We start from the raw sequence: 23,683 nt of genomic DNA, 5'->3' as shown, positions 1-23,683 counted from the left end.
GTGGGGCTGTCCTTCCTTCAGCTCCTTCTGAGGCTTGGTGTCTAGCCCCACTTCTCCCTCCTCCCCATCCTAGCTTGCCGAGGACCTGCAGTCCTCCTGGCCTGTGCTCCCTTAGTTCTCTGAGATCTTATCTCCATTGCCCAGTTCCCTCACCCCATTTCAGCTGCCCTGCCCCCATGGTGACTTCCAGGACTTTATCATCTTTGGCATCACCCTGGATCAGCCCACCTTGGAGAGGCCTTACATCCTGTTCTCCACTATCTCCCTACTTCCATCACAGTGTAGACTCTTACGATAGCACCTACTGTGTGCCCAATGATGTTCCAAGCTGTTATGGTTCAACTATGGCTCGTCTCTCCCAAACTCATGACAAAATCAGATTTCTTAGTGGTGGGGCCTGACTGTAAGGCCAATCACTTTAAAAAAGTGATTAGGAGAACTGGAGAGATGGCTCAGTGGTTAAGAGCACCGACTGTTCTTTCAGAGGTTCTGAGTTCAATTTCCAGCAACCACATGATCACTCACAACCATCTGTAATGGGATCCAATGCCCTCATCTGGTGTGTCTGAAGACAGCTACAGTGTACTCATATATGCGTAAAATAAATAAAAAAAATCTTTTTAAAAAGTGGTTAGGAGCTGAGCAAGGTAGTATATGCCTTTAATTCCAGTACTCAGGAGGCAGAGGGCATCCATGTATATATATATGAGATCCTGTCTCAAAGGGAATATAGGCCAGCCCTCTACTCTTGAACTTCACAGCCTCCAGAATAGTTTAAGTTACTGTAAGTTCCCCAGTCTTAGGTTTTGCTATAACATTAGAAAATGGACAGGGGCTGGTGAGATGGCTCAGCAGGTAAGAGCACCCGACTGCTCTTCCAAAGGTCCTGAGTTCAAATCCCAGCAACCACATGATGGCTCACACCATCTCATAACAAGATCTGACTCCCTCTTCTGGAGTGTCTGAAGACAGCTACAGTGTGCTTACATATAATAAATAAATAAATCTTTAAAACAAACCAAAACACTCCGTTTAAAAAAAAAGAAAATGGACAATGATATAAACCCTTTATATATATTAATTCATTTAATCCTATGACAATCCTAAGAAGTAAACATATTGTCATCCTTTTTAGACAAATGAGAAAACACAGATTTAGGTTTTATTAATTATCCAAGGTTGTCACAACCTGGTGGTAATACACCACCTGGTTGTATTACCTGGTGGCAAGGCCCAGCCTAAAGTCTGGGCTGTGTCGCCCAAGTCTGTACCTAAGCCATTGCAACTCCAAGATTGCACACTGTCCCTCGCTGTAGCTGTTCTTTGGTGGCATACAACCCCCAGAGCCAGTCCCCATGGTCCTCATGCCTCTGATCCTTTCTCTGTCTACCTTAATCCACACTGAGTTTATGTTAGCTACTTTTGTGATTTTGTCTCATCTCTCTATCCTGCCAGTGCTGTCCGGCAAAGCTCAACCCTGCTGCAGTCCAGCTACTCTTAAGCCTGAAAGATAAAAAGAAACCTTACTGGGTGTCACCAGCCCACTGCATGCCCACAACTGCATGGTTGCAACTCCCCTCTGGGCCTGAGTGAGATTCTCAGTGGGCCATACCTCCTCCTGGGAACTGTTGCCTGACCCATCTTCAACCCAAGCCAGTCATGGTTTTGAGCTAGCGGTCTCTTCCCTTCTTGAATACATGGCCTACAAGGGCCATGCTAGTTTGGTTTCTGTCCCATCATGTTCCTGTGACATCAGTGTCACCGGTGACCACTTGTCACTGAGCTTAGTGAACATTGTTCAGCATTTACTTTCTGATTTTGAAGCCACTTGAGCCATACTTCCTGGGAACACTACCTCTTGATGTAGATTTCTCTACTGTTGCCCTTTTCCACAAAGGCTGCAAACCCAAGCTTGGCCCTGGCCCCTCCTCCACTCTCAGGCTCCCCGACACACACCTGCCACTCCTCTTGGGACCTTTTAGATCCCTGCCATAGATCTTTGCAGTCCATCCTTTTTTCTCTTCTCCCAGTAACTGACCTTGCTCATCCCCCATTTTTTCTCATTGTTAAAACTCTCCTGGTCCCTCTGCTGTTCCCTGAGCCCAGACTCCTCCAGGAAGCCCTCTAGACTCTGCTCTGCTGGGGCTGAGCTAAACGGGGGGGGGGGGGCGGGGGGGTCTCCAAGTCAGCTCTGTCCTCAGCTAGTTCCCCCAGCTCTGCCTTCTTGTGCCATTCAGCTCAGGGCCCCCTAGTCATGGGGCTTCCTCTGTCCAGGACTGTAGACCCCATCTAGGTACCTGCCTCTTCTCAGTCTTCCATGATTATTAGCAACACAAATGGAAAGGGAACACTGCTGGGAGAAGCCAGGGAAGGCTGTCTTTCGGGCTTCACTTGTCTTTCAGATTTGGAGTTGCTATCTGCCAGCTTCCCTCAGCTTTGGGCATTGGAGAAAGCAAGGGAAGCTATAGGGTAGATTCAACTGCTAAGAGCAGCAGGAACCAGGGCAGACTAGGGGGGTCAAGGCAGCCAATCGTCTCCCGATCTCTTATCCTCCTTTCTCTTTTAAACTTGTTTTCTCAAGACCAGAGGTCCCTGGCCCCTTGTCTGGTACCTTCCCATCTCTCGGAGTTCAGAGAGCATCTCCCCCTTTCCTTCAGCAACCCTTCCAGAGTCCTTGCCCACTCATTAGCACCCTCTTCCCCCATTTTCTGCAACTTCACTTGCCTGAGAGAGTGTGGACACTTCCCTGCTGTGACTTTGCTGGCCCCTGAGGGGAGTCCAGGTGTCCTGGTGTTAGAGGGGTTGGTCCAGCTCAAGGTGCGGGATCCTTGCCTCGTCTGGGAGAATTGGATCAGCCAAACGACCGACCACGGGTAGAGGCCCCGGGAGGAAGGAGATGAGCGGTCAGTTCCTCTCTGCCGACTCTCAGCGGCTTCAGTGGAGACCGTGGCAGCATCGGCGGTGAGTGGGAGGCAGCGGGGCGGGCTGGGTCAGCAGAGCCTGGCTGTGGTCTACAGCAACCTCGCGCTGCGGGCGGAGCCCCTTCCCAGTGCCGGCAGCCAATCTCAGGCTCCCACCAGTTGCCTCCAGCCGAGAAGCCTCGCACACGCCCTTCTCGCCTTCGCTCCTTTGAGTTCGTGGGTTGTGAGCACCCGAGCAACTAATTCCCCACCGCCCACGCTGTCTAGGCTGTAGTTTTTCCCACCCTGCGTGGAAACAGTGCAGCTCCTTTCAGGACGCCCCTGCCTGCTTTCTCTAGCATTTCTGCAGCCCTAGTACGAGGGAGGGGGCGGCAGAGTTTTCCCAGAGGTGAAACTTTGTTGTTGTTTTCAGCACTTCTCTCCTAATTAGCCATGGGCCCAGGACTCTAGAAATGGGCGTGGTCACCTGCCCCTAAAGGCGTGAAATGGAGGTCTAGAGGAAGCTTGCGCTGGACTTTATTGCAGAGGCCTAGATGGAACATGGAAGAGTGTGGCTGAAGGACATCTCTGCCCACTGTCCCTTCATTCATCCGTTCACAAATCCACCTGATGTGTCCACAGAGCATGGGCCAGTGATGATCTGTCACAGCCATCAGGCCCAAGGCTCCCAGCTTCTTGCTCTGCCCCTGGAGGCCTGAACCAAGATGAGAGTCTCATTTCCACTTCCTTAGTGAGAGCAATTCTCCTACAGAGAGATCCAGTGAGGGTGTGACTCCAGGGGGCTACCTAGATCAAGCATCACCCAGCCTTGGTTTACTGCTGTGTTCTCTGGACCGGCTCAGTTATGGCCCAGGTGTTGGGGCTTCTAGAAAGACCCAGTTTCCTTTCTGAGTTGACTCCTAAAAGAGAGCTCTCTCCCACTGTCCACTCCACTGGAGGGTTCTGTTGCTGCTCAAGTACTAACCAAGAACTACATAAACTACTGCAAGCTTGGCCCACCTCCTCTTTTCTGCGACAGGGCCAGGAGAGAAGGTGTGCTTCACAGGGGCCACTGGAGAGATTGTATCTAAAGATCCACGTGCACTGGAGGAATGGCTTCAGAAAGCCCACAGCAGGGAAAAGAGGGGAATGGTAGGGGGCCTCCAGAACTCCAACTCACCTCAAGGCTCGGCCAGCTTCTCCAATGAATGTAGCTCTTGCTTTTTTCATGTGACTGTACTTTAATTTATTCCTCAATGGTCACAAATACTTCTTTATGCCTGGTCTCTCAGGTATCAGGCTTACTGTACCCTATTTTAGGGGTATCATGCCTAAAATAGAGGAGGGAGGGTCAAATAGACAGAAGCCACCTTATCCACAGGCTTAGGATATTATCCTATTATCTGCTATTGCCACCATCTGCCTTTGGGCATTTCTTTGAAGCCCAGAGGTGAAGAGTGAAGACAAGTAGGAGGAAGGGGTTCCTTGTCTATGGGGAGGGCTGAGTGGTGGTGGTGCTGAGGAGGAGGAAGAGACAAGTGAAGAGGGGCAGGCAACAGTGGAGAGAAAGCTGGAGGAACCAGGTCTACAGCTGACAGCGATTGTGAAAATAGCCCCTTGTGGATGTTAGTCCATTGCTGGCAGGGAGCTGAGCTCTGTGGCTATGCCGAGAGGAGACCTGGTGGCAGAGCTTGTCTCCATGACTTTTTCTGGGCATCTAATGAGTCCTTTATCCCGAGATATCTCAGCTTTCTCATCTGCCCAAGATGGGCTCTCTCATGTTGCCTGTTTCCCAAAGCCTGGCTTTCTGCTCTCATGCTGAACAAGGAGAAACAGCACGGCCACTCAAGTCATCTGCTCCCCTTGGAACTACTGGGGCAATGTGAGAGAAGGCTTCCGAGAAGAGTCACTTGCATGGGCCCTGCAAGAATAAGACTGTCTTCAGTTTGTTTTCTCAAAGCAAGACAAGGAGGATGTCTGTGGAGATCAAACAATATTGCTGTTCCTGGAGCTAAAGACATGGAGGCTGTGGCAGCCGTCTGCCTAGGCATGTGCACCTGAACCTCCCTACCTCAAACCTTACATCTGTGGCGATGCCATAATGTACCTCCCCAGGAAAGCCTAGTAGGTAGGTTTTTTTTTCAACCTAATTTAAGGCACTAGCATTTGCTGAGCAGCTACTATGTGCCCCGTCTTGTGCTATGGATTGGGGGGGTGGGGGTAAAGCATCATTCATCATATTTAGGTAGGCTTGAGAATTGTTTTTGTGAGAGCTAGGGATAGAGCTGCGTAGAGTGATTGCCTAGTGTGTACAAGACCTTAGGTTCAGTACTCAGAACAGAGAGCAAATAAAATTGCTAAGTTTAGCTAGACATCATTGAACACATAAGATAAGCTTAGGCCATGAAATCCTGTCTTAAAACAAACAAACGCAATTGTCTTTGTGAAAAAGAATTCAAGTCTTCCTGGAGGTTCCTGTGTGTGGGGGGGTGTCACAGGCTGCTAGAACAGGACACGGGAGCCATGTAGCTATGGGACTCTGAGCTGGCCTTCTAGAGGAGACAGGAGCCTTCTTCTTGAAAAGAGGAATGGGAAGAATGGGGGATGGGGGTTGGGAGGCTGTCTGGAGCTGGGTGCTCCACAGCCCTGAGTGAAGAAGTTCGATAGCAACTGTGCCAGCACTGGACTTATCTGGAAAGTTACCTTGTCAGTGGCCACCTCTGCTCCTGACATAGACATGACAGCGTCAGCCAGGACCCCCATCTATGGATCCTGTGTTCAGCTTCTATGGCCAGGGTAAGGCAACCATCTCTGACTCTAGTCAAGGCCCTTGATCAAATTCCAATAAAGGATCAATGAAGGAACAAAGTTCAGGTGTTGTACAGAACAATGAGGCCAGGGAAGGGGGTCCTGTGGGTCTTTCCAAGATTCCAAGAGTGAAGGAATCTGTTAGGGAGAGCATCACTGGAAGAGAAGGTAGGCCCAGCATTCCTAGGGCTCATCTCCACATCTTCCAGCTTGAAGGAGGGCCCTGAGACTGGAGTGTGGGGAGTGGGGTGAGGCAGGAGGCAGTGCTTAGCCCTCCTCAGTTCCCCGGCCTCCAGGCTTCAGCTTCTCCAGGGTTCTGGTCACTGTGGACAGGCCACTGCGGGCTCCTAGAAGAGACAGCAGGAGAGGGATGCCTGAGTACACCCTACTGAGATGTCAGATCAGAAAACCCTAGGGAGCAGGGGTCAGGATGCTCCAGGCAGAGCTGGGATGGAGAGGGAGATGGGGAGTCCTAGGGACCAAGTACAGTGGGAGGAGCAGACTCGGGAGCTGCTGCTCCAGCCCTGGTCCCACTGCCTCCCAGATGTGATCTTGGATGTGTCATGTGATCTTTCTGTGCCTCAGTTACCCCATACCAAAAAAAAAACAAAAAACAAAAAACAAAGAAGACAAAAAATGAAGTTTATTGTAGTACTTCCCAGCATACGGTTTGTGAGAACCAAGCTGTTAATACACGTGAAGTGGTTGGGGCAGCATGTGGAATGGACTCTTCTGCTGAGTTAGCTCTAGGAGAAGGACATATCAGCGTATGGGGTTGGGTTGCCTTGGAGACACTCCTCCCTGGGTTTCCCAGTGTGGAGAACAGCGTCGGGAAGGGAGAAGATGCCTAGTTTCAGGTATTATTGCCAAGAGTCACATTTCAGCACCAGGAGGAGAGTGGACAGTAACCAGGGCATGAGGCCCAGTGGGTAAGGGAAGAGAAAGCAGGAGGCCCCCAGTCCGAGCTTGGCAGGACAGGGAAACCCTAAAGACAAATGAGAAGGGCTTGCACATACGGAAGCTGACTCAATATCACCGATCCGGGTGGGGACCCCTCCCTGCCTATGACCTTCAGGGCTCCTCCCAGGACTTACAGAGCTGCTCCGTCTGATAGCAGAGACAAAAGATGGCATTCAGAGTGTCAGACACTTACTTACCTTCTTTATTGCTGTTGTTGCTAGATCTTCCCTCCCCATGGTCTGGTCCTGAGTTAGGATGGATTCTCAGGTTTCCTGCAGGATGAGAGAACCCCAATCAAGCCTAGCTTGAGAAATGACGCTCTTCCTGTTGTCTAATCTCCATGGGTGGCTGACTCTGCTCCCCTGTGCTCCTCTAGGTCACATTATCTAGGCTGATTTGGGGAAGGGCAGAAGAAACAAATCCTTGAAAAAGTGGTAGTGATTTTTGTTTTGTTTTTGAGACAGGGTTTCTCTGTGTAGCCTTGGTGGTCTTGGCATTTACTATGTAAACCAGGCTGGCCTGGAACTTGCTCTGTAGACCAGGTTGGCCTTGAACTCAGAGATCTGTTTTTCTCTGCCTTCTTAGTGCTGAGATTAAAGGTGTGCACTACCACACCTGGCCGGAGGTGGTAGGTTCTTAAGGAGGGAAGTGGGCGTATGTGAAGCTGCATAGGACAGAGGGTGTGGGGAGTTTGGGTGCAGGCTGTGGAAGTCAGGTGGGAACTATTAAGAGGTTGTGGGACCCAAGGCAGAAGAGGGTATTTATTGGGCTTCGGATGAGAGTGTCATCTGGAGAGCTTGGAGACTTTGGGAAGCAAAAAGACTCCTAAGGGAGACCGATTCCTGAGGTTTAGCCATGTCTGCTCAGGCAGCAGCTGGATTCTGCTACTCTGTAGCCATGGTGACACTGGCATACAACACACACACACACACACACACACACACACACACACACACACACACACACACACCCAGTAGCAGTCTCACATATGGGCATGCTCACTGACAGTCACTCACAGGTTTGCACACAAAGGGTTTGTGGGGGAGGAAATGCTCACCTATGGCAGGTAGGATGTGGTCCAGGTTGAACTGAGCCTTCAGGAAGGGGTAGGCGAAGATGAGGAGCCCTGAGGAGGGACACAGAGGATGCTGTGATGGGGAGGGCCTGTTTGGTGTGAGATGCAGGAGGTAGGGGTGGGTGGTTTGTTTATGAAGGTTATGTAGGAGGCACAAGAACAAAGAATCAGGGACTGTGGGGGTGCAAATGGGAGGTGTGTGTGTGTGTGTGTGTGTGTGTCCCCAGCACTCAGCTCTGGCTGGGGATTCAGCATCTATCTGGGGAAGGAGCTACATGCTATGCAGGTCACAGGTTTGCAGGCTCTTGGCTCTAGGCTCTGCTTGGGTAAAGAGCAGGTTGGTCACTTTCTATCCTTGGCTAGAACTGGGCCAGGTAACACCAATCCCACTGCCCCCTCTCCTTCCATCTCCAGCTCTCTTCTCTCCCAAGACCTCTAGTGTGGCCTTCTAGGCTCCACTGCTGCTCCTCTCCACTCAGGCCAGGAAGCCACAGGGTGGGGACCTTCCCTGCTGTCTACCCAGATCGAATGCTCCTGGCACTCAGGGTTTAAAGATATGGAGCTCCAGATTCTCCCGGGACAGGGAGGTAGGGTGAGAGATGGCATTCTGCATCAAAGGGCCTGACCAGGACAGACAGACAGACAGACAGACAGACAGACAGACAACTGCTTGCTGTTGGCTCAATAGAGGAGAGTCTTTTGTCTGAGCTGTCTCGTTTTACAGGCCTCTACCACCCCACTCCAACCAGGTTGATGAATCCTGCCACAAATACAAGATCCCACCAGGTAAAGGTGTCAGATACCAGCCTGCCTTCCCTTGCCCTCCCAGCACACTCAACTAGCCCCCAGCCAGCTCTCCTTCCTGCACGCCGAGGTTGCACTGTTTATAACTTCTTAGACTTTCATTCTCTCCAACCACTGACCAGCCAAGTCCTTCACCTCTTATTCACCTCACCAGACCCCTGCTTCCCAGAAAAATCCCCTCCCTCTGCCTCAGCTCTTGTCTGCTTACCGAGCCCAGCAGCACCAAGGAAGATACCACCCACAGCAGCGGCGGCCTTGGACACGGAGACACCGATGATGATGCTGCCGGCCACCAGGCCGAGGGCCACACAGGCCAGCTGCAGGCAGCGGAAGTCTCTGGTGCTGATGGGGATGTCCATGCAGGTCTACCCCAGGGCGCTGCTTCCAGGCCTCCTGGGAGTCTTGGACTTCTTGGATGGATGCTTCCTTGTTGGGATGCCACACCCAGGGTGGAAACTTCTGGGCTGTAAGTCTTTAGGCCGGTCTGGGCCTGGGATTTATCTGCAACCTTATCCCACAGTTTTCCAGGGGCCCCGAGGCCTAGCTTGACCTCAACACCCCAGTTTACTCTTCCTTTTGTGAAGAGCTCTGCAGCCAGAGGCTACTTTGGGGGTTCCTGCCTGGCCACATTTCCACTTTGGCCAGGGTTCTAGTGACGTAGGTCTGCCCCATGGGGTCCTCTTCTGTCAGCTGTCACCTGGGACCTCAGGGAGCTGGGCCCAAGTTCTCTTGCTCAACTTTGCCAGCTCCTTCGACCCTGCTCCGTTGCCTTGGAGCCTGGGCCTATTAAAGTTTAAAGAAATGCAAGGCGGGGTCAGGGGTAGGCCTAGGAAACAGGTATCTCGGAGGTACAGGCAGCAAGCAGGTGATGAGTTATTCATGAGCCTGCAATGTGAGCTTCCGTACGCATCCCCAGGGTCCAGTGGGCAGGCAGCCTAGGTTCCACTGTTGGTTCCTGAGCAGGAAGACTGGGCTTATGGCTTCCTCTGGGGCTCAGGGGGTAAGGATGTGTGAGGAGACTTCCCAGTCACGTGCTCAAGGCTGACCCTGCTGGTCTCTGCCCCTTGGCGTAGCGGTGCACCTGGGGCCCTGCTTGGGAACATGGAAGGAGGGGTCGTCCTCCAGGCCTACTCTTCCCTGTGTCTTCCATGCTTCTCCAACTCTTCTGTCAGCTGTTGGCCCTAGGTAAGGCTCAGAGCTCTTAACCCAAGCCTTGATCTTAAGACACCCCCCCCCTTTTAGCTTCTAGTAGGAGGAAAGGCGAAATCCTGGCAATTCCTGGCTGGGAAGAGCCAGTTGGGTAGGGTAGGGTTAGACAGAGGGACTGGGCAAGAAGTGTCATGACACTGGGACATGATAGGGACCTTTTAGCTTGAGTACCTCTACCCAGCTTGGCTGACCTGATCAACCTGTCTGGAGGACCAACCCAACTGAGCCTGAGCAGTGGTAGCACAAACAAGTCTAGTCCTGATTCCTACCCCTCTTTCTGAGAGCCTAGCTCCAACCCTCATCAATAATTGCATTCCCTGGATCTACATGGATCAGGGTATTCCCAGTCCTCCAGCACAGACCTGTTCCCTGCTCTAACCTGGGGACACTTCTCAAGGTCACATTACCCGGCACCGAATCCCCAGGCCTCCCTTTCATTGCTCACTTCTCACCACCAGGCCTTCGGTCTCCACCAGCCTCACAATCCCCTCCCTCTACTGCTTCTCCCTCCTCAAGCTTCCTTCTCCCCGCTGAGCATCTGCCTGGTGCTTGCTATCTAGTAAACCTCTTCTTGTCCCTCAAGACCTACCTGAACAGCCATTCCTGCGCAGCCTTCCTGACCATGCCCGGGCTGTTCTGCCACCCTGCCTGAAGGGCTCCCTCCTCTTCTTTGTTCTGCTTCCTTTGGAGACTGTGAACTCTGCTGTGGATCCTGGTCTGCTTCGCCCCTCTGGGTATCCATGCAGTGGGCTGGGCAGGAGTGAAGCTTAACTGAGGCTGGTGGGGTTAGGCAGGATCTTGGTTGGGGTTAATGCAAGAGAAACAGCCTTCTCCAGAGACAACTTTTACTGGGGGGGGTGGGGGAAAGGGCTATATAAACCTTAGGGAGTGGGTAGGGGGTTTGGGGATGAATGCACATCATTGGCTGGGGCTGAGGTGCTGGAGAGCGCTTCATTTGCATGAAGAGGAATTCCAGGTGCTTTCTAGACAAGTCCCTATAAGGTGAGAGGAAGTTTAACCTGTAGCCTGGCCACCAGGCTACGTGACTACCTCAAGGGTGGCAGAGATGGGGGTTGCGTGCAGGCCATGCAGGTCCAGAGCAGGGATGAAATAGTCTTGTACCTGCTGGTCTCAGGATGAGATTTTCTGGGTTTGGACAAGTCTAGACCTCACAGCTCCTCCCCTTTCCCCACCCCCTCCGGGTTGCACGGCTTACCAGCCTCACACTCTGCAGAATGCTATGCTACAGAGAGCTGGCTGAAGCTTCTGGATAAGGGATAGGACGGAGCTCTGGGCTCGGCCCTACGTCTCTACCTTGAGTCATCAGGGAAGAGAACATTGAGTAAGCTCCATTTCTATCAATAGTCTTCTCTTGCTTTACACTGTAGGCGAGGGGCTAAACAGGTCCCAAGGGCCTGATGGGAGCCTCAGCTGTAGGACCACAGAGCTCGGATGGCCCCTCAGGTCCCATAAAGATGGAGCCTCTGAAGCCAGGCCTTCCATGACCATCTCCATGTTCCCAGGATAAGGCCTGAGTTTTTCTCTAATTTGTCACCAGCTTATATCTCATGTCTCCGTCCTTTGTAAAGCATCTCTGGGGCTAGCTTTAGAAGGAGTTGTCAAAATAAATGGCCACGAATCCGCATTCCCTCAGGAGTCTCAGCACCTTTCACAATGCCTTGCCTCCAACTCACCCTTAAGTGTTGGCATCGAGAGGGGTTAGTAGAGCCAGCACTCAAGGTCCAAGGCCGAGAGTGGCTCCCCACACCGATATCAAGACAGATGCCCTGGGGCTGGGCTGGCCTTCACCACTTGTTCTGTCTTACATCAGACACCTCTCCTAGGAACTCAAGCCAGATTCAAGAACATTCCCATCTTTAAAACCCAATGTCCAAATTCAAATTTAGATGTTCTGTTTGGCACTGTAGCGGCACTGGGGAGATGGCTCAGCCAGCAAAGCACTTGTTGTGCAAGCATGAGGACTTCCATCTGATTCCCAGAACAAACACTGAAAGCTGGGCATGGTGACACGCACTAATAATTGCATCACTGTGGAGGGCACAGACAAGTCCCTGAGGTTTCCTGGCCAGCCGATGTTTCTGCATCAGTAAGTCTCAGGTCCCCATGAAAAAAAAAATGTTTTCTTTCAGAAACAAAACCAAACCCCAGGATGAATGGCTCCTGAACACCTGAACTTGACATCTGGCCTCTTCATGCATGCACACACATATGCACATGCATCCACACATACACACTCAACTGCTTGCTCTCCCACTCTTCCTTCAGTGTAGGCTAGACAACCCCTGAGGAAATACATGTTGATCTCTGAGTGACCTGCTTGCAGCAGTCAGAGATGAGTTCAACGGAGCTGTCTGTGGGAGACAGTGAGTTGCAGCAGCCTAAGTTCCAGGAGTTCTTAGCCCTTCCAAGTACCGGGGTCCTTCTCATGGGAGCCTGGGTTCTCCTGGAGTCATAGGACTCAGCACCACTGAGACATGGCACATACTCGGCCCCACCATAGAATCTCTCTCGTCTCCCAGTGAGGCAAAGGCTGAGAGGGTGTCTGCCTACAGAGATGTCTGCCTGTGATGAGTGCCTGACTATGGAAGGTGTCTGTCTATGCCCTTTCTTTCTCAGAAATGCCAAGTCCAAGTGTGGGTTGAGTGTGTGGAGGGAGGATGGTTGAATGAGCCCCAGTTCAGTTTGGTTCTATTTATTTTCTATGATGGGTGAGAACCCTGGAACAGGGTGTGATTAATTCACTGGTCCCCTGGGGGATGGGCAGCTTTCTTGGATGGTTCAGAAGCTTCCAAGGCAACTGCTACCATGGAAACAAGAATGTCAGCCTTCTGGGGACCTTGCTCCTAGGGTCTCTTCAGACCTGAAGCTGCTGGAGTAGTTGGCATGAGACAATGTAAGCTGGCTGTGGAACTGGGTCTGGCAAGGGGCAGTGGACCAGGAGGGAGAAGAGACCCCAGAGTTCAAGGTGGACACGTGGAAGCCCACGGACTTGGTCAGCCATAGTCAGAGCTTCCAGGGTCCAATTGAAACTACTACTGGAGCTAGACCAATGGCCTCTAGCTAGATTTGAGAAATGAAGCCTGAGGTCTGAGACACTCTCGGTGTCTGGAACCAGTTCTCCTTCCAAGATGGAAGGACTGCCAGGGGAAGTTGGTAGCAGAGATACAAATGTCATTCACCTCTGTCAGCTCCTTGAAGCTGGTTCCCTGAAGACTACAGCCCAGTGTGATCCCGGGGACTGGAAAACTGGCCTTTACCATCCGTCCCAAATGCCAATGCTCGGACAAAGCCCCACATCGCAGAGCTCCCTCTGAGCATCTACTATACATGTCTCTGTCCAGCAGGACATTGGGGTACCCTAGTGAATGGTGGTACGGGCAGGACTAGAACCCAGAACCTCCAGCTTCCAATAGCAGACTGTTCTCTGGCACCATGGCTGGCCCCTCTGACAGGGACCCCAGGACAGAGTGATGGGCAGAGCAGCCAATCAAAATAAGGACCTCTGGGGCCAGAGACCTGACATCTCAAAGTCAGATCAATCTACATACCACACAGGGGCTCTCAGAGGACTCCCTGGGGAAGGGAAGGGGCAGCTTATTTCCAAGCTTGGGGTTATAGTTTTATTAATCCACCCAGGGGACAAGGTAAGTACAGCAAGATAACCAAAGATAATGGACTACCTATTAGATGTTCCTAGATCAGCACAACTCTTCACCTTCATTGTGTGCTAAACACCGCTATGTTCATTGAGAGTTGCTAAGAGATGGACTTGTAAGCAATTTGTCCAGGAAACAAAGCCCATGAGTGGCTGAGCTGGGACTTGAAACAAAGCAGCAAGGCTCTGGGTTCCAAGCCTCAGTGGGAAGAACTCAAATCCCACCATCCATTCCTAGCTATCCAGCTCTGGGCCACCTCCTTTTACTTTGCCTGTTTTTCATGTCCAGTGGATAAAATAATAGCATGTGCCCATAGAACAGCCGTGCAAATGAAACGCCTGTGAGCCACTTAGAATGAACCTGCTACTTTATAAATGCACAACTGTTAGCAAAACCAAAGCTGCACTGTATCATGTAAACAGCTTTCCGAGGGAGTGGGACCAGTGTGAGGAGGTGGGTAGGAGGGCGCAGCTTGAGCAAAGGCAAGAAGGATGAGAGCCTGGGGTCTTGGGCAGCAGCAAGATTGGGGACTTGTTGGAGGACTGACCAGGCCAGTGCCCAAGTCCACAGACAGAATTCATTTCCTAGTTCTGGATGTCCAGGGGCTGGGAGGGAGCCTTTGGGCCATTCTGAAAATCTCACCTCAGCTGCCCTTACCTCAGGCGGATGAAGAGATACAAAGGGAAGACCTTCCTTTAACCATGCCACCTAAATAGGCAGACATTCATACTACAGGGTAACTGGTAGCCCATGATCTGAACCCTGATACCGGATTCCCTCTTGACACCTTGGGAAGTTACAAAGGCCTTTTCTACCCAGCTCCCTCTAGTCTGGGTACCGGTGGGAGGCACCATTTCTCTTTGTCATCTATTCTGGTTGGACAAGTGCAGTTCTGGGTATACATCAGGTCTGCAATAAAAGCATGGTGATGCTTTAGACAGGGAAACATGGTCTTCTGTGGGGGTGGGCACAGGGTCCTCTATTACAGCTCCTTTTGAAACCTGCTATGTGATAGCTACTGACCCCACCTCAACTTCTTGGTGAACAGCTTCTCAAAAGCAGAGTTGTTTATTATAGACATGATGTCTGATGAATTTCCTTTCCTCAACTACAAACAGAGAAGCAAATCTCACCTTGTGGATCAATGTGGTATTATATTTCGGAATCCCTCCTGCAACCTCACTAGGCTCAGCCCCCATCTTGGAGGTCTGCCTCCTCTTCAAGCCTGCAGTTGACAAAAGGACCACCAAGGTTGCCATAGGCGGAATTTTAAATTATTTATTAAAACAAGCACAAGTTATGAGAGAATTCTGGTGATTGTGGTTGACTAATGTTGTATGTCACATATGCAAATCTGTTTTACGTGACTCCACAGCTTATCTGCCAGTGGCTGTGCCTTCATGTCTGGGGCAGAGGGCACAGTATTCCTCAGAGCAGGGCACAGGGGTTCTTCTCAGACACAGCAGTCTGACTGCCCTGGGTTTATGGAGGTGGCAGTGGCAGACGAAGATTCAAAGACACCAGTCTCTAACGTTTTCATCATAGTAGCAGCTTAAAATCAGTTGAGGCTGTGGGGAGAGGATTAAAGCCCAAGCGCTTGGATAGCTGCTTGGGGAAATCCACGGGTTTGCAGTGCGAGTTTGAAGTTCTATGATTGCTGGAAGAACATGGTTTTAAAAAGCAAACATATTTTAAAAAAGAAATAATACTGACTTTAGCAGCAATCCCAAACATGGAAGAGGATGATAAATGAGGAACACATTTCGGTCACGGCAAAGAAAGATTATGTGCTTCTCTGTGCTACAGACCGGAAGACTGATCTGGTTCCCGGCCCTTCTTGAATTGAGGGGATGGCTTTGTTCAGCCAGGGAGAGGACAGGCAGAGAGGACGTCTGTAGGACAGAGGAAGGTGGGAGGATCGCCAGAAGAAGGTGACAGTGCAAGAGAGAAGAGGCATGCATGTCCGCAGCAGCTTCTGTCAGCTCCTGGAAGCGGGCTCCCTGAAGACTGCAGCCCCTGCAGCCCCCACCGCAAGTTGGATCCCGGATCTGCACATCGGGAGCCTTTGGAGCCGGTTCTGCTGCAGGCGATTATGCAAAGTGACAAGTGATTGCTTTCCTTTTCAAAGACAACCCCTTTGGAAAAAGCTTTTTCCTTTGAAGACTCCAGGGAAATGGGGGATGGGTGGGAACCTGGGAGCCTTTGTGGATGGTAAAGGCCTGCAGGGACTGCAGGGCTGGTCCCTCTGCCTGCTTCACATTTTGACCTTACAGGTTTTCAGGGGACACGGCCAGGACAGTCCTACAAGGAGTGCCTGCAGTGGTTCAGAGCCCTGCGGGTGTCGAACAAGGGTTTGCATCTCGGCTTCGGCCAGCCTGGGCCTGGGCCTGGGCTCGCCTTCGAGCCAGGCGAGATTTGGATGGAGGGGACAGCTTCATGGAGCAGAGGCCCTCGGCTAGGGCCTCCTGTTCCTCGGCCAGTTCATTCTCCTCATGCTGAGACAGCTGGCGGTTCAGGGCAATGGCCTCAGCTGCGAAGAGTGTCAAGTCCATGGTGCTGCTGTTTCTGTAGGGGCCAGGAAAGGCACGGAGAAGAGGGCAGCGGGATTGAGATCAGCCACGCAGGTGCTCGTATGTACCTACCCACTGCTGGGTTCTACAATCCAGCAGATTCTCCTGGCCCATGCTGCTCTCTCCAAAGCAGCTTTGCCTGGTTTAGAACCTTGCTCCACTAAGATGAGAACGGGCTTTGAGCCTCATGGGCAGGACAGTCAGAGCACCCACCTCCAGGCTCTACTGTTGCCCCCAGCTCCTCCCAAGCTAGGCGCTGCAGTTGTCTCCTTTTCCCCACAAGAAGGGGCTCTGGTGCAGACAGGCCTGTGCTACTTCTATCTGTGCTCCTAGAGCCTAGCCCAGGTGGGCATCTGCCAGACACTTTGGGCCTGTTGAGTTATCTGGGGTTTGGCACACGCAAGCATCTTTAACAGCTTAGCCGGGTGGGAATGCCGGCCAGGTGAAGGCAGCCTGGGGTGAACAAACAGACCCTTTTGGGTAGCTCCTCTTAAAAGTTGCAGTGGTTCAGAGTCCCATAGATGCTGAATATGGATTTGTGTGAGGCTGAGTTCCCAAGGGAGTTCCTGCCCAGCCTAGCTCCACCCCTATGGGCAGAACTTATCTACAGCCGCTCTGTGTCCTAGCACAAGTTAGCTTGAGCCCACTGACTCTTACCTTGTCCATCTCTAAAATGGATTCTGGAAAACTTAAATTTGTTGTGAAGAAACAGCACAGTCGTTTGCTGCATGGCATCTCAGTTGCTGACACATACCATGTGCCTGTATCACCCAGTGCCATCTCTGATGACTGTACATGATGAATTGTATTCTTTTCTCTTTTCTGTTCTTAGTGCTGGGGTCTGAAGTCTGGGCTTTTCTCTCACTGTGTTTTTCAGGCTGGACCCGGGTCATGACTGCGCACAAATGCCTTTAGTATCACATTGGACATGTGATAAGTATTTAAGACACAGAGGCCATGATCATTCTTGTGTGCCTAACAGTATATGTGGCAATCTGTCCTTCTGCCTTACAGAGGTCCTGAACCCCTCCTCTCCCTTTGCTAGGAGCAGAACCTTCCTGTGAAGATGATCCAGAGATAAGGACCACTTTGGGATACAAATGGTGATTCACAGTCATGTTCAAGTGAGTAGAAGAGGGTTTTCCAGAAAAGAGGGGCTGAGATGAAGCTGAGAGGGGGAAATCTATGGAGATCAACAGAGGGTTGAGGGGTAGTGCCCAGAGAACTCTGCAGAGAGGGCCTCAGTGCCTGGAGATGGGCCCATGCCCCACACATGGCTGAGATCTGAGGGAAAGTCAAGGCCAAGGTGAGAAGGCAGATGGAAGCGTTACCTCTGAAGGACTTGCGGCGTGGGGAGTCCCCTTTCTGGAGCTTGCTAGAATGGGAAGGACAGATTGTGGGTAATGTTGCTCCCAGTTTCCAAGAGCTGCCCCCACCCAGGCCAGCAGAAGGGGCATGTTCCTGCAGGTGCTTGGCCCAACAAGGAGACTTGGTTATGCTTCCCGCAGAGTCAGACCTTCTGAAGACAGAGTAAGAGAAGTGCCTCTGCAGACAGCCCTCTCTCCCCCTTCCTGTTGAAGTCTTAATCGCTTTCTAAGAGCCAGTTCAAAGGTCAATTCCCCTGCCACTCTCCCACCCCATGTCAGGCAGAGGCCTTGCTCCTTTGTGCCCCCCTCTAGCACTTTCTCCAGCATCCATCACACTGTTCTACGTGGGCTCCCTCTCTCCAGGCCCAGGCCTTACTCCTCTCTCTACTGCGTGGCTCTGACATGGTGTGGATGGGAATTAGCCATTGAGGTACCCTGACATCTCTCTGGGCAGGCAATGCTTGCCTCCTTCCAGCAGGGTGACAGAGGCTGGTAAGGGACTGGCAGACCAAGGACAAAGATTTCTTGGAGGGAAAACAAGTCCTGTGATTGACAAGGAGGATTTAGTTTTATAGTGAGGACTTGGTTTCTCAACTCTGGGAAAACATCACCACTTGCCTTTTAGGACTCTCAGCTGCAAGGAGAAACACATGACTCTAATGGAGTCACAGAAGCTGTAGGACCTTCCTTGCCTGGGGGACTCTTAGCTAATAATAATGTTTTTTGCCATAGACCCTGAATGGCAACTCCAGACTGCTTCCTGGGATGGGTGTCTCTGCTAACAGAGGGATCCATGTGTCAAATCCTCACAGGGCACCAGGGGTTTGGTGAGAAGGGGTGGCCAGGTTGAGAGGCAAATCTGTGGCACATCAAGGGGCTGAGCCAGGAGTCATTCCTTCTACCACAGGATGACTGGGGCTGCTGTCCCACCTGTCCCCAGCTTGGGGAAGCCGCACTGTGAGGTGAGAGCTTCCTTGTGACACCTCCTGTAGGCCAGTAGAGGTTTCATGCCACCCATCCTGTGTGTTGTCACTCACCCCTTGTACCCATGGATGCTGCAGAACTTGGGCAGCGCTGAGTCTTTGCTTTGCATCTCGAACCAGGAGCTTAGAGATGAGGTCTTTGGCCTCGTTGGAGATGTGAGCCCAGTCTTTGTCAGGAAACTCATATTTGCCTTCCTGGATGCTCTCAAACAGCTTGTTCTAGGTGAAGAGAGTTCCTTCTGAGGTCACACTGGCCAGGGACAGGCAGATATGCTGCTACTGATCTGGTCACCCTGACTGCAACTCTGCTAGAAGTGTTGCTCATGGTTTGAGAATGCCAAGGACAGAGCCTCCTTCCTCAATCTCCCCGAGGTCCCTCAGTAACACTCAATGACTGTGGAAGGCGAAATGGCTTTGCTACTTGTAGGACAGGAGAGGTGACATGTAAACAGCGTCCATACAACAAAGCCCACTCCTGGCTCCTGGAAACCTGCTCTGTTGCGCCAGCATGATACCCCTCTCCTTTTTGCAGTGCACGCGAAGTGTTTCATGCCTCCATCTCTTGGTCTGTACTCATCCTACCTACAGGTCTTGTCTCTTCCCCTGGGCCAGGCATATTTGAGTTTGTTCAGGTCTGCTGGTCTCAATAACCCTCTCCCAAAATACTGTAGCTGGCCGAATGTCTATCTCTGTTTACTTCTGGTTCCCCCTCAGACTGGGGACAGTCTCTTATCCTAAACCTGTTTGGTACCCCACAATCATGCTGCCCTCACCCATGCCCAGTACTTACCTGGCACATCCTGCACACCTCTCCCCGGTCCCAGCCACAGTCAGCCCCACAGTGACCTACAAAGGGGGGGTAGCCACTCAGCATGATGTAGAGGACCACACCCAGGCTCCACAGGTCACAGCGCTTGTCATAGAAAGTAGCCTCGTCCCTAAAGACCTCCACCACCTCAGGTGCCATATACTCTGCAGAGCCGCACTGTAGGATAAGGGCATGGGAAGGGGAGATGGCAAAGAGAGAGGGTGAGTTCGTGGGTGAGCACAGGGCAAAGTGCAGAATGTACTTCAAGCAAGAGGAAGGAAGGATGAAGTCACAGACAGAAATCCTCGGGAAAGCTGCAGGGCTCACCAGTGCCCCAAAGACACAAAGCAAAGGGTCAGCTGAGACGCCATGCTCTGGCTCACAAGACCAACTTCACGTTACCTTCCTGTCTTTCTGGGTCCTTCTCCAGTGGTCCCAGGGAAGGAGCCCCAGGAAAGCTTCCCCACCTCACCTCTCTCTCTCTCTCTCTTGTACGTATACCTGCCTAGAATGGCATGGAGAGGCATCTGTGGAGATTTGCCTTCTTCCTGTAGGGTTTTTTTGTTTTTAAAGTGACTCTTGACCAGCTCTCCATTAGCTTAGAGGAAGGAAACCTAATCGTTTTAAATTCAGAGTCTATCAAGTCTTGAACTCGAATGAAACATTCAATATCCGTGCCCTTTAGAAAGAAGGTTCAGGATGGACAGTGGCACTGCCAGGCAGTCTCGGGAGACTGCTGAGAGGAATAAAAGACATGTATTTTGCTTCCCCTTATTATTTCAGGCTCACACACTCCTACCCAGCCCTTTACCCTACCACTCCTAACTAATTTGATTAGAGGATGGTGAGTGCTCGCAAGAACACTTTTGTTTGCTACTGGCAATTAGAGTTAATGAATTTGAGAACAAGGGAACACTGTATGTTGGATGCCGATATGAAAACATTCCTAATACTGCTGCTTAGAATAAGACACGATATAAGCATATTTAAAGGCAAGTCTTTAAAAGAGGCTATTAGCAAAATTCACTGATGAAGCATGCAAATCTCAAAAGAATCATCATAATCAGCGTAGTAAGTATGTGTGAGAGATGTCTTCTGGGAGCTCCCAGCACCACCGTTTGAAATGTTTCGAGAAACATCAGGAAAAGCGATCCTCTGTGCAAGATGTCTGGGGCCTCACCGGCTTCCCACAGCATGGAGCATGTACATTCCTGGGTGGGATGATCACTCCTGTCCTCTACACAGGGGATGAGGAACTCAGGGGACTCTCTGGAGCTTATATGCAATAGGGCAGTGTCTGTTTTCCATCTGGGACCGGAGTCTGGATGCAGCCTGTGCTTGCAGAGACAATGGGCTCCCCTTTGGCCAGTGAAAGCTCCAATGGCAGCTTCATTAGCAACTTAGTGGGATCAGGCCTGAGAAGTGCACCGCAGGGCTTTCTTTCCTATCCCTTTGTTCTGTCACAGATTCAAATGCTCCACACACACAGCAGCAGGGGCACAGGCTACAAGGCCATACGTACTGGAGTGGTCAGCTCTGGCGTGGTTATGGGAGTGCAGGAGTTGTTCAACTTTACCCCACTGCCCAAGTCAAAGTCACAAATTTTCACCGGAGACACCTGCAAAAGAAGACAAGACCTGTCATAAGAAACTGGAGGTTATGGGACAGCAGTGTGACCAATGGAGGCTTGGTTGTCAATGGCAGCTGCTCTCTAACAGGCCGTATTTCCTGTCCTTGGATTAGCAAGGCACCTGAGGATTGACTCTTCTCTCCCCCATACTCTCTTATTTCCTAAGGGAGAGGGGCTGAACTAGATGGTGTTAGGATTGCTGTGACCCAGCTGGGCAGTGGTGGCGCACACCTTTAAATCCTAGCACTCGGGAGGCAGAGGCAGGTGGATCTCTGAGTTCGAGGCCAGCCTGATATACAGAGTGAGCTCCAGAACAGCCAGCAAGTCTGATCTCAAACTCATAGAGATCCAACTGCTTGTTTCCTGAAATAAGCTGAAATTAAAGGCATGTCACCACATCTCCTGTTTGAGCAATTCTTATGTTTGTTTATTATTTATTTATTTATTTTAGTTTTTCGAGACAGGGTTTCTCTGTGTAGCTCTGGCTGTCCTGGAACTCACTCTGTAGATCAGGCTGGCCTCGAACTCAGAAATCCGCCTGCCTCTGCCTCCCAAGTGCTGGGATTAAAGGCGTGTCCCACCACTGCCCGGCTGCTGTTTTAGCAGTTCTTAAATGTACAACCTGGTGTCATCAATCATATACACCATTACCCCCACCAGTTTCGAACATTCTTCCACCCCTCCAAGTGAGGGGTGAACTCTTGCAACTACTGCTCATCTCTGACCCCAGCTCAGGCAACCCTAACCTACTTCTGCCCTGATTGGCCTGCTTTAGATATTCCATGTAAGCGGAATGTACATACTTGTCTATGCAGCTCCTTTCACTCAGCTTAAGTGTTTGCACGGTTGCTGTTTTGGGCAGTGTTGGGAATGGAACCCCAGACCTTGCATGCTAGGCTGGTATTCTAGCGGTATCTCCAGTCCTGGTGTAAATGTTCATGTATGTTATAGTGGGTATCAGAACTTCATTCTCTTTAGGGTTGAGTAATATTCCATTGTATGTAGAGATCACATTTTGTTTATCCATTTTGTTGATGGACACAGTGGCTACTAAGAATAATGTTGTTATACAGATTAGCATACAAGTACTTGTTCCAGATTTCTCTTTTCAGTTTTGGGCACATCTGTAGGAGAACTGCTGTTTCTGCACTTAGCCTTTGGAGGACCTGTCAAACTATTTCCCACATTTCACAGCACCAGCAATGTATGAGGATTCCAACTCACCTACACCTTACCCATCATGAATTGTTTTCTACTAAAAGAAATATAGCCAGCCTAGTAGGTGTATAGTAGCCACTCTGAGATGCAGTCCGTTAATAACTTATGGAGCAGAACATCTTTTCATGTGCTTGCTAGCCATCTGCAAGTCTCTGAGGAAAGTCCATTCGGGCCTTTTGACTATTTCAGAATTAAGTTGCTGTTCTGTGGCCAAGTCTTAAGAGGTCTTTATATATTTTGAACATTAAATCCTGACCAGATATATGATTTTCAGATATTTTCTCCCATTATTCAAGTTGGCTTTTCAGTGTCTTGATAATACCTTTTGACACTTAGCTTCTCTTAAAATTTAGTTTTTTCAAACATAAAAAAGGGGCAATAAACATGCACCATGGAGAACAGAGAAAGAGAGAACCTGAAACCCTGTATGTCAGAGGCAGCAATGGAAGCTCTGAGCACCCACGGGGCTCTAGGGCCTGCTTTAGTACCATAGTCCAGGCCTTCCCATTTGCCATGGAAAGACCTTCTGTATGGTTTTTATAAAACACCTCTCTAAGTATCAGTTTCTTCATCCATAAAATGAAGATAATAGTAGTGTCTATCTTAAAATGTTTTATACATACTAAATAAGTATAAATGCCTGACACAATGTGAATATTTGAAATGTTAACTATAATTATTAATAATGATCATAATAATGATGCATTATGAAGGTGTATGCAGAACTACTGTTAGGATGCCATAATCACAAAAATCTTTGTTTTTGATTTTTGGGACAGGTTCTATGTATCCTTGGCTGTCCTGGAACTCACTTTGTAGCCAGGCTGCCTCAAACTCAGAGATCCGCCTGCCTCTGCCTCCCCAGTGCGGGGGTTCAGGATGTGCATTTACCTAAACCAGCAGAAGTCACAAGTTTTACTTGAGTTAATACATTAGCATCCCACAAAGAACTGTGTGTGGTGGACTGGCTCACACATTCACTTCTGGCTGTTTCTTAGCTCTGAGCTAAAGCATCCACACTATGAATACTGTTCTTGCATTAGTAAATGTATGGACATACATGGAGCTGTGAATATGGGCTACTGGTACTATCAATCTCTAACACAGAATTTGTTAAATGCATACATTATATGGAAACACAACACTTCCATTTACCAGTAGACAGACTACAGTAATGTTTACATAGGGGGCACTGTTCAACAGAAGCATTAGTGCTTCACTATTAATGAGCACCCTTGGAGATAGAAATAGAAACAAACTTGATCTTGTGTCCCTCAGAGACCAGTCTGCAGAAGCGACACAGCTTCTGGGACAGACCCCGTTTCAGGTTCCAGACATCCAGGCACCTTCCCTGCCAGAGGAGAGGTAGCCGCCTGGGAGGGATCTGACTGCCTGAGCAGGTGAGGGAGCAATCTTGTGTCCCAGGTCCCTCGGAGACCAGTCTGCGCAGGTGAGTGCACAGACTGCAGAGGCAACACATCTTCTGGGACAGGCTCTGTTTTGGGCCTTTATCTTCAGCCAGGAGGCAGGTCTGAAGGCCAAACCTCTGTGCATCTTCTCCCAAGAGGAGAGGTGGCCTGCAGAGAGTACTCTGACCACTGAGACTCAGGAGAGAGCTGGACTCCCAGGACTGCTGACAGAGGCTAACAGAATCACAGGAGGAACAAGCTCCAG

The 23,683-nt window shown here is 50.6% G+C and overlaps 2 protein-coding genes across 7 annotated transcripts in view; both read right to left on the bottom strand.

Moving 5' to 3' along the window:
- Positions 1-5,727: 5,727 nt before the first annotated feature.
- On the bottom strand, positions 5,728-9,244 carry Kncn (kinocilin). Its single transcript, XM_021201274.1, has 4 exons — positions 8,756-9,244; positions 7,726-7,794; positions 6,866-6,940; positions 5,728-6,055 (listed from the first exon to the last, which is right to left on the bottom strand). The coding sequence occupies exons 1-4, from the start codon at positions 8,904-8,906 to the stop codon at positions 5,976-5,978; spliced, it is 375 nt and encodes a 124-aa protein (XP_021056933.1). The 5' UTR covers positions 8,907-9,244; the 3' UTR covers positions 5,728-5,975.
- Positions 9,245-14,689: 5,445 nt separating this feature from the next.
- Positions 14,690-23,683, bottom strand: part of Mknk1 (MAPK interacting serine/threonine kinase 1) — a 45,491-nt gene continuing 36,497 nt past the window's right edge. Inside the window, exons 9-13 of one of the 6 annotated variants that reach the window (XM_021200025.1) lie at positions 20,684-20,779; positions 19,144-19,338; positions 18,408-18,572; positions 17,335-17,378; positions 14,698-15,998 (exon numbers count right to left, since the gene is read on the bottom strand). In XM_021200025.1, coding sequence (XP_021055684.1) covers positions 15,758-15,998; positions 17,335-17,378; positions 18,408-18,572; positions 19,144-19,338; positions 20,684-20,779 — 741 coding nt within the window. In that variant the 3' untranslated portion in view covers positions 14,698-15,757. Of the gene's footprint in view, positions 17,379-18,407; positions 18,573-19,143; positions 19,339-20,683; positions 20,780-23,683 lie in introns of all 6 variants that reach the window. The other 5 variants (XM_029540111.1, XM_029540114.1, XM_029540113.1 and 2 more) reach the window with 5 other exon arrangements.

Source organism: Mus pahari, chromosome 6, assembly GCF_900095145.1.
Source record: "Mus pahari chromosome 6, PAHARI_EIJ_v1.1, whole genome shotgun sequence".
NCBI lineage: Eukaryota > Metazoa > Chordata > Mammalia > Rodentia > Muridae > Mus > Mus pahari.
The sequence above is the reverse complement of the archived record's forward strand: the minus strand, read 5'-3'. Positions and strand labels throughout refer to the sequence as shown.